Raw genomic sequence first — 9,733 nt, forward strand, 5'->3', positions numbered from 1 at the left:
AAGTAAAATAATTCTTTCTCCATGATTCCAATTCTATAGGTTTTTTCTTTTTTCTTATATAAAAAGAGATACATATATGACAGTTTCTAAATGCATTTCCATATCTGTGAGAGTTTGCTTTCAAGAATAAGAAAACACATGATACTAGGCCAGGGAGCTTATTTACATTTAAGGAAAAAAAAAAGAAGGAAAATTACACTTTAATATCCTGCCGTTTAAGCGTTTTATCAATGGGGGTACGATTTTTTTTTTTTTTTTTGACTTAAAAGTTTGTGTTATTACGTTATTAGCACTTAGTATAAAATTACTAAACAGCGTTAATTTATACAGAGCTAACATGCCAAGTAAGCTCATATATTCAATTGTCATATCATCTATTCCATGCTAAGTTAGAAAAAATGAGAGAAAACAGAATATGCTGAATGAGAGAAAACAGAATATGCTGATTTTTAATCCCTATTGGTTTATACAATCAAATAGGTGAGCTCACTTGCTACACCAATTTAAGAACATATGGAGACTTGCTACATCAACATACATTGATGCGATGCAGTTTAGTAATTTTGTTTTAAGTGTTAATAGTGTAATAATACATGTCCTTAACTGTCAAAAAAAAAAAATCAGACTCCTAATAATAAAACACGTAAACCATAAGATACTAAAGGGTATTTTTCCAAAAAAAAAAAAAACCTTACCTTCGAACTTTGTTAAATATTTTGTACTTCCATGAAGACAGGTCTAGCTGAACCAATTGGTAGCTAAGAGCACATTAAGCCAGGTGCTCTGCTGTTTCTTGTTTTTTGGATTTCTCTTTCTCGAGCAAGTAAATTTTCTGAGCTTCCGGCATAGCCTGAATGATTGTACTTAGTTTGACATTCATCTCCTCCATCTTTTCCAGAAGCTTGTCATTTGTAAACATTCCCAGAAATACACTTTGGATGGTTTCCCAGCTTTCAACCAGTGGTAGAGCAATGATTACTGCCGATCCTATGGTGCCCCATGCTATAGCAATTACTGCCCAGAATGTGAAGTATCCCAAGCTGAATTCCCCTGCAGTATAAACAAAGTTAACGAATTTACTAATCAACATCATTAACTTAATCTGAGAACTAGTGCATATGTGAATGCTTTATCACTGCTATTTTACATTAAGTATGAGCATTTGAGTGTTTTCATTTTTTCAATGAATGCAGGAAATTTGTTAGAAATCTGGGGAACCTAAAGTGTCTAGTAAGAATGCTTCTTAATGGGTCTTGTGAAAGAATACGCTCATGGCCTCGATACCACATTTAACCAAAAACTCTCATTCCCACTTATATATCTTTCACTCATTCCATCTCCTCTTGGCATGATAATTCAACACTTGCATATTCTCAACAGAATCTATACTAAAATTTGTTGATATTACAATTTTTCATAGTGCATTTGCAATGGCAACAATAGGAAAGCGAAGAATCTTGGATTCAAATCTTTATCATTTTAGCAAAAGAATATGCTAGCTTCTAATAGATATAATAATTGTTGCTCTGTAGAAGGCAATGCTTTTCTAACAGAATCTGATCTTTGCTTGTATGGACATAAGGTTACAAACCACCTTTCTGGAAAAGCACATTTTTAGATGCAATTGGAGAAAGTAGTTTGAAACTATTATTTTGCTGATTTGAAGTTCTAAAGATTATAAAGTGTCAAATTTAAATTCAAATCAAATTTTAATGGTATGCTTTTCTCAATAGCAGTTCAAACAACAATACCGAAATGTGACCAAGTTCAAAGCAATTGAAGTTACCTGCAGGAAGAGTGAGAAGAGGCCATAATATAACAATCACAACACTGAAACCGACACCCCATTTAATTATCCAGGATTTTGCTTTGGTAAGTTTCTCCTCCTTGAACTCTTCTGCTGGAAGCTCGTCTTTTTCCTTTTCAACTACTGTGATCTGCCTGGTGGTATCCCAATCATAGTTTTGGGGCCGCAAAAGACTACAAACAGCATGAACAGCTCCACCTGTAAGTATAGAGACAAGGTTTCCAGCCAGCATTGGTGCATTACGGCCAGTTGTGTCAAGATTTAAATGGCCATATTCAATGACTGTAACTAATAGCCAAGTTACAATACCGAGAATACAACCAATAATTGTTCCAAGAATGGCACCCATTGCGTTTGCTTTGCTCCACAGAAGCATAAAAGCAATAGGAAGAACAGCAGAACCAACAAGCACTCCCGTGGCAAGATACATCCAACCTAATGAGACTCCAGCCTTATTCAGTATTATTGCTAACAATCCCATGAAACATCCAAAGCCGAGGACAACAGCCCTTGACACTTTGAGGATTTTTTTCCCACTTGCATTTGGATTTATGTAAGTACGGTAGATATCATATGTGCATAATGATGAAACAGCAATTAACTCAGAGGACCCAGCAGATGTCACAGCCCTGATCATCATAAAATCATTAAAGAGTGTCATAACATAACAATTGAAGATAGCTTTTTTGGAGCTAGATTCTCAGAAATAGATGTAATCTGCTTCAAATGATCTAATGATCTCAGAACTGCTACAGTTTGAAGAATGACACTATTCTGTCAGTATTTTATTTTTTTACAAGCTAGCATCACGGACTGGTTCAAGCATAGGATGATTTGATCAAAATTATGACTTGTTCAAAGCACAAAATATTAACATGAAACTACTGAAATTAAGTTAAAATGTCAACAATTTCCTATATGCAGAAAAAGTTGTCAAGTAAAATTTTCCAAAAATTGAAAGTTTGATGATAACTCCGCCTAAATAGCTTGCGCTTAGCCGGTCCTAAGCCTAGATAAAGGAGGAGGGTTGCGGTAGGTGACAATCAGCGTAAAAATTTCATCACACCTTATGATATGAATTCAAATGATATAAACGTTGGGGCGTCCTCTACTCACGACGCGCTATATCGGAGCTCGGGTGTAGTGAGAAATATGCAAGGGTGTAGGGCGTTCACCGAAAGCGACGCGCCATGCTAGCGCCCGAGTGTGGTGTTAAGTGAGTAAGGATTCTCACATCATGGACGGGTATGGGTAAATAAGTTAGTCCATAGGACAGATAATAGAACAGATAGTGGAACAGAACACAAGATAGACGTAGAAAACAATAGAAGATATAATAAAAGGAGACCAATTAGGAAGGAGCAGGATAGGAGGAGGATCAGGGTTGGTACTTGGAATGTTGGATCACTTACAGGAAAATTAATGGAGCTTGTAGATATCTTGGAAAGGAGAAGGGTGAATATTGCTTGCATTCAGGAGATTAAATCGGTAGGAGAGAAAAGTACGGAAGTAGGTAATTCAGGGTACAAACTGTGGTTTACCGGAATGGAGAGAAACAAGAACGGAGTGGGCATAATCATAGACAGGACATTGAAAGACGCACTAATAGCTGTGAAAAGAGTAGGAGATAGAATTATACTAGTAAAGCTAGTACTAGAATGAGAAACAATAACTATAGTTAGTGCTTATGCCCCACAAATAGGACTAAACAGTGAGAGTAAACAAAGATTTTGGGAAGATATGGATGTATTAATGCAAAGCATACCGAATGAAGAGAATGTTTTCATTGGTGGAGATTTGAATGGACATGTAGGAAGTGATGGACAAGGTTATGAGAATGTTCAGGGAGGTTTTGGTTTTGGCAGTCGAAATGAGGAGGGAAAAAACATCCTGGATTTTACTATGACATACGACCTAATACTAGCAAATACCTACTTTATAAAAAGAGAGTCACATTTAGTGACGTTCAAAAGTGGACAACATAGAAGCCAAATCAACTTCCTCTTAACTAGGAAGACAAATAGAGCTCTATGCAAGGATTGCAAAGTCATTCCAGGAGAGGCTTTAAAAAGTCAACATCGGTTGGTGGTCTTGGATGTCAAGTTTAGGAACAATTCAAGTAAGGTCAGAAGAAATAGTATAGCTCGAACAAAGTGGTAGGAGTTCAAAGGAATAAAGCAAGTGAAGTTCAAAAATGAGCTTCTCGAGTCCGAAGTATGTAAGCTGGATATGGAGGCCAATGATATGTGGATACAGATGGCATTAAAGATTAGAGAAATAGCTAGAAAAGTACTTGGAGAGTTTAAAGGACATGGACCACCCTCAAAAGAGAGATGGTGGTGGAATGAGGAAGTATAAAAGGCAGTGAAGAGAAAAAGGGAATAGTATAAGAAATTACCTAAATGTGATAATAATGAGACATATGAACAGTACAAGATAGCAAAAAAAGAGGCAAAAAAGGCAGTCAGTCAAGCAAGAGCACAGGCCTTTGAAAAGTTATATGAGAAACTTGGAACTAAAGAAGGGGAGAAAGATATTTATAGATTAGCAAGGAGGAGAGAAAGGAAATGTCAAGATCTGAATCAAGTTAGGTGCATTAAGGATAAAGAAGGAAAGTGTTGGTGAAAGATGAGGACATTAAAGAAAGATGGAGAAATTATTTTAATGATCTCTTTAATAATAGTCAAAATGGTAATAGCGTGAATATAGACTATAGAACAATAGAAAAGAATGTGAATTATACTAGAAGGATTAGATCTTTAGAAGTAAAGAAAACACTTAAGAGAATGAAAGTGGGTAAAGCCTGTGGACCTGATGAAATACCAATTGAAGTGTGGAAGTGTTTGGGAGATATGAGAGTGGCATGGTTAACTAAATTATTTAATAAGATTCTAAAATCAAAGAAAATGCCTGATGAATGGAGGAGGAATATTTTAGTATCTATTTTTAAAAATAAAGGGACATACAGAGTTGCTCAAACTATAAGGGAATTAAACCCATAAGCCATACTATGAAGTTGTGGGAGAGAGTTGAGGAGCATCGACTACGTCATGATACTTCTATCTATCTCAATCAATTTGGTTTCATGCCCGGTCGTTCAACTATGGAAGCGATCTTTCTTATTAGAAGCTTGATGGAGAAATATAGAGATGTGAAGAAAGATCTACACATGGTTTTTATTGATTTGGAGAAGGCTTATGATAGTGTTCCAAGAGATGTCTTATAGAATGTGTTAGAACAAAAGAGGGTATCTATTAGGTACATACAAATATTGAAAGATATGTATGAAGGAGCAACTACTATTGCGCGCACAGTGGAAGGGGACACAAGAGATTTTCCGATCTCAATTGGATTACACCAAGGATCAGCCATAAGCTCTTACCTTTTTACATTAGTTTTAGATGAATTGACGAAACATATACAAGAGTGTATTCCTTGGTGCATGTTGTTTGCAGATGATATTATTCTGATAGATGAGACACGAGAAGGAGTCAATAGAAAGCTAGAGCTTTGGAGAAGTACTCTAGAGTCAAAGGGTTTTAAGTTAAGTAGAATGAAGACAGAATACATGCATTGCAAGTTCAGTGAAGGCCAAACTGGTGATAGGAAAGGAGTTAGTTTGAATGGAGTGGTACTGTCCCAAAGTAATCACTTTAAATATCTAGGCTCAGTCTTTCAAGTAGATGGGGAATGTGAGGAGGATGTTAGTCATAGGATTAAAGCCGGATGGTTGAAGTGGAGAAATGCCACTGGAGTTTTATGTGATCGTAAAATTCCCAATAAGTTGAAAAGAAAATTTTATCGTACAGCCATACGACCGGCTATGTTATATGGTAGTGAGTGTTGGGCACTGAAAAAGTCATATGCGTCTAAGATAAGAGTTGCAGAGATGAGAATGTTAAGGTGGATGAGTGGCCATACTAGACTAGATAAAGTCTGTAATGAGAATATTAGATAAAAGGTAGGAGTGGTGTCAATTGAAGATAAGTTGAGAGAAGAGAGATTGAGATGGTTTGGTCATGTGAAACGTAGACATACGGAGGCTCTAGTTAGACAAGTAGAGCACATTAGGTTAGAAGATAGAAAGAAAAAAAGGAGTAGACCTAAATTGATTTGGAGGAGAGTAGTACAACATGATCTAGAAGCATTACACATTTCTGAGGATTTAACCCAAAATCGTTTAGAGTGTAGAAAGCGAATTCATATAGCCGACCCTAAATCTTTAGGATAAAGGCTTAGTTGAGTTGAGTTGAAAGTTCGATAATACAATATTTTGTACTTTTGATCAATGGATTGATGTAAACTGCCGTTGGATCTATGACTAGCAAGATGACTGAATGGCCTAGATTAGCAATTAAATAGGTATAATCAGCGATTCTCGGCCAATATAATTTTACAGAGAAAAAGAAAAGAAAAAACAATTCAAGCTAGCATAAATTGCAGCCTACATGAAAAGCATTGTAAGAAGAAGTATTGATCCTCCTTTCCCCATCAAAGCTATAGCAGTAGCTGGAGGAACAAGTCCATGGCTTGCCTCACTTTCTGATATTGGTAAATCAAGGGCAAGTGCCCCCAGACCCAGAGATGTTGCCAAAGAGAATGGTACAGCAAACCACACAAGGCCACCCAACAAATACCCCTTATGCGTTGATGAAGGTCTGGCGGCGATGGCACTCACCCAATATCCCTAAAATTTTCAAGGCCGAAACATCAGTACATCAGTACTACAGTTCATATATATACACACATAAAGAGATGAATAAGAAAGGGATTGAAATTCTAAAACTTAAGCTGCATAATGCTAAATCATCAAGCTTACATTGTCAACAAAAACCGTACCGAAGTTTCCAGCAATGTTTATAATTCCAAAAACCAGACCACCTGAACTCAACATTGTTAAGTAAGAACCCTTGTAATTTCCACTGACAGGACCACAGGATTGCCCATCATGTGAAATCGGTTCTTGACACAGTCTTGACTTACTAGCCACCTCCGCCAGACGGTTATATATAACACTGGGACTTCCCAGCTCACTGCTTGCTGTGTAAACTAGGTACACAAAAATGACTAGAACCGCATGCACTGAAAAGCACAAAATGGCACACTCCATAAACACAGCTAGATTAATGAAACTCAAATAATAAAGGGTAACTCAAGATATACCTATAACAGAATGTATATAACTTGCCAAGAAGGTTGCTTTTAGCCCTCCAGCTAGAGTATAGACAATTACTCCGAGTGGAATTAGAAAGCTAGCTGCGTAAATATTCACTCCAGTAAGTGCATTTACAACAGCAGAACCACCAAGAAGCAGCATAGCCGTTACAATAATGTTTGTTAATAAGCAAAAAATGAGGAACACAACATGTGCAGAAATCCCCCAACTGAAGCAAAGAAGTAATTTATTAGTTCATTAAATCCAAATGAGGTTGTTACATATGATAATTAAGTTCACTGCAATCATTAAACATATACCGAGCTTTTACAATTTCACAGATAGTATGTGCATGAGGAGCTTTCCTTTTGATCTCTATAGCCATTATACCAAACAAGAGTACCTGTTCATTGAACTTGTCAAGAATTATATATGCAAGGAAACAAATGAAAGGAAAAATTTGATGACTGCTCCCATTAAGTAACTTTTTTTTTTTAATCAAAGTCTCATTAAGTAACTCATATTTATGGCTCATTTGACATACTTTTTGGAAAAAAAAAAAAAGTAAGAAGAGAAGTAAGATCATGCCTGGATAGTAGCCCCACTAGCATACCAAAAAGGTCCACTGACTCCATACCGCCAAGCAACATTAGAGCTTTGCAAAATTGTAGCAGCCCAAGTCCACTATAAAATTGATGATTAAAATAGTGAAAAAAGCTTAAAAGATTCTGTATATTCTTAATTGAAAAAATGAGGACTCACCTGGGATACAATTGCACTAGCAATAAGTCCTGTTTTGACATTCCTGCCTGCAGTGTTGAACCATTCTGATGTATGCCGAGATCCAACATATCGTTTCTCTAACCATACCTAAAAATAAATATATTCATATAAATAACAGTAGAAAACTGATGAATAATAAAAAAATAATTGGGTAAAAAAGAAAGAAAAGGGAAAAGAAGTGGAAGAGGCAGTGGAGGATTACCAAGAAAGAAGTGAAGACAGCAAAAAAGACTCCAAAACCAAGAATAACAGAGTAGCCAACCCCTTGATTGAGGACAGGCCTGCCTTGAAAGAAACTGGGCTGCCTGAGACACCCATCTCCATTCTCAGAGACTTGATAATGATAATACTTAGCTGAGAATTGAAATGGTGGACACCCAGAAGAACCCATCAAGAACTACAAACACCACTCGTTGATTTGCTCTTCAATTCATCATTTCTTTGGTTCTTTAAGGGTCAATACTAATAAGAGTGTTAAAAGACAGCGCACATACAGAGGAGGAGCCTTGGTTTCTTGCCACAACAAACCTCTACGACGCTAACAAAGAATCTCCTCTTTCCTGTGGTGTGGAATCACTTGGAATCGGATAAAATTCTATAATTGCAACCTGCTTTTGATTCCCTTCTTCCCACAAAGGACGTTTTAAGTCAATTTTGGAGGCAAATTATTTGCCAAAAATAATTTATTTTTTATTTTTTTAAAGAATTATAGTTTTTATTTTTTATGAAAAATAAGAAAAAAATAAATAAAAAATTCATTTATAAATAATAAAAAATTTTTAAATATATATTATTCATTTATTTCATGGTAATACAATTAATTTTTTATTATTGAAATAAATATTTTTTTAATAATTGTTAAATTTTAGTTATAAAAAATAATATAATTTTGATTTTAAAAAGTCATTGTTTCTAGTTTAATTAAAATTAAAAAAAACAGAAATTTTATTATAAAAGAAAATAATGAAAACAATTTTTTTAATTCTTAGTTAAATTTTGAAAATGTAAAAAAATTAATTTTTCATTTAAAAAAATTGACATATATGAACACGAAACCTGTTTTTCAATCACCTTGAAAAATTGTTCTGATTTTTCCCAAGTAAACAATAATTATTTTTGCTCGTAAACTTAACTTAATGTAGGCTTCTAAATTTAGGTTAAATATGAGTTCCTACTTAATCTCTAAATTTTATAAAAAATAAGATTAAATTCTTTTATTTTTAATTTAAAATTATAATATATTTAAAAATTTTATTTTATCAATAAATTAATCATTCCATCCAAATTTATTATAGTTAAATATCCTTAATTCTATTTTTAATTTCAAAGAATTAAACCACACAAAATTTATTTTATTAGTAAAATAATTCTATGTTAACTAATTGTTTTATCCATGATTTGTGTGAATTATTTATTATTAATAATGTGATTTAATATACTCTTTATATTTTATATTATATGTTCATAATCATGATATAAGTTTTATTAATAATTAAAATTTTAATTAATTTTAATTTTATTTCAATTGTTAATATATAAATTTTTAATAGTAATTGATGTCGTTTTATATTTGATTATATAACATTTAATTTTAAATTTGAAATAAATTTATTAGTATATTATTTAAAAAAAAAGATGTCATATACTAATAAAAGTATAAATAAAATAATTATTTAAATGTATTTTAATATAATTTTTAAAAATTAATTTACCCTTTTCTAATCTAATTGAAAATTTAATTAAAAAAATACTATTTTCTTGATAATTATTTTTTAATATAAAATTCTTTTATAACCACTGAAATTAAAAATATTTAAATAAGAAGTTGATTTTATCCGAGTGTTAATATATAAATTTTTTAATAGGAATCAATATAATTTATATTTGATAATATATTATTTAATTTCAAATTTTGAAATAAGTTGAATAATAAATTATTTTTTATTATTTTTGAATTAATTGATTTTATTTCATATATCAACAAAAGG

The 9,733-nt window shown here is 33.3% G+C and overlaps 1 protein-coding gene across 1 annotated transcript; it reads right to left on the reverse strand.

Moving 5' to 3' along the window:
• Positions 1-526: 526 nt before the first annotated feature.
• On the reverse strand, positions 527-8,359 carry LOC110643727 (urea-proton symporter DUR3). Its single transcript, XM_021796204.2, has 9 exons — positions 7,948-8,359; positions 7,725-7,832; positions 7,551-7,646; positions 7,283-7,365; positions 6,971-7,191; positions 6,627-6,889; positions 6,256-6,494; positions 1,787-2,436; positions 527-1,050 (listed from the first exon to the last, which is right to left on the reverse strand). Exons 1-9 carry the CDS (start codon positions 8,134-8,136, stop codon positions 770-772), a joined length of 2,130 nt encoding a protein of 709 aa, XP_021651896.2. The 5' UTR covers positions 8,137-8,359; the 3' UTR covers positions 527-769.
• Between the last annotated feature and the right edge of the window lie 1,374 nt (positions 8,360-9,733).

The sequence above is a fragment of the Hevea brasiliensis genome, chromosome 18, assembly GCF_030052815.1.
Source record: "Hevea brasiliensis isolate MT/VB/25A 57/8 chromosome 18, ASM3005281v1, whole genome shotgun sequence".
Classification (NCBI taxonomy): Eukaryota; Viridiplantae; Streptophyta; class Magnoliopsida; order Malpighiales; family Euphorbiaceae; genus Hevea; species Hevea brasiliensis.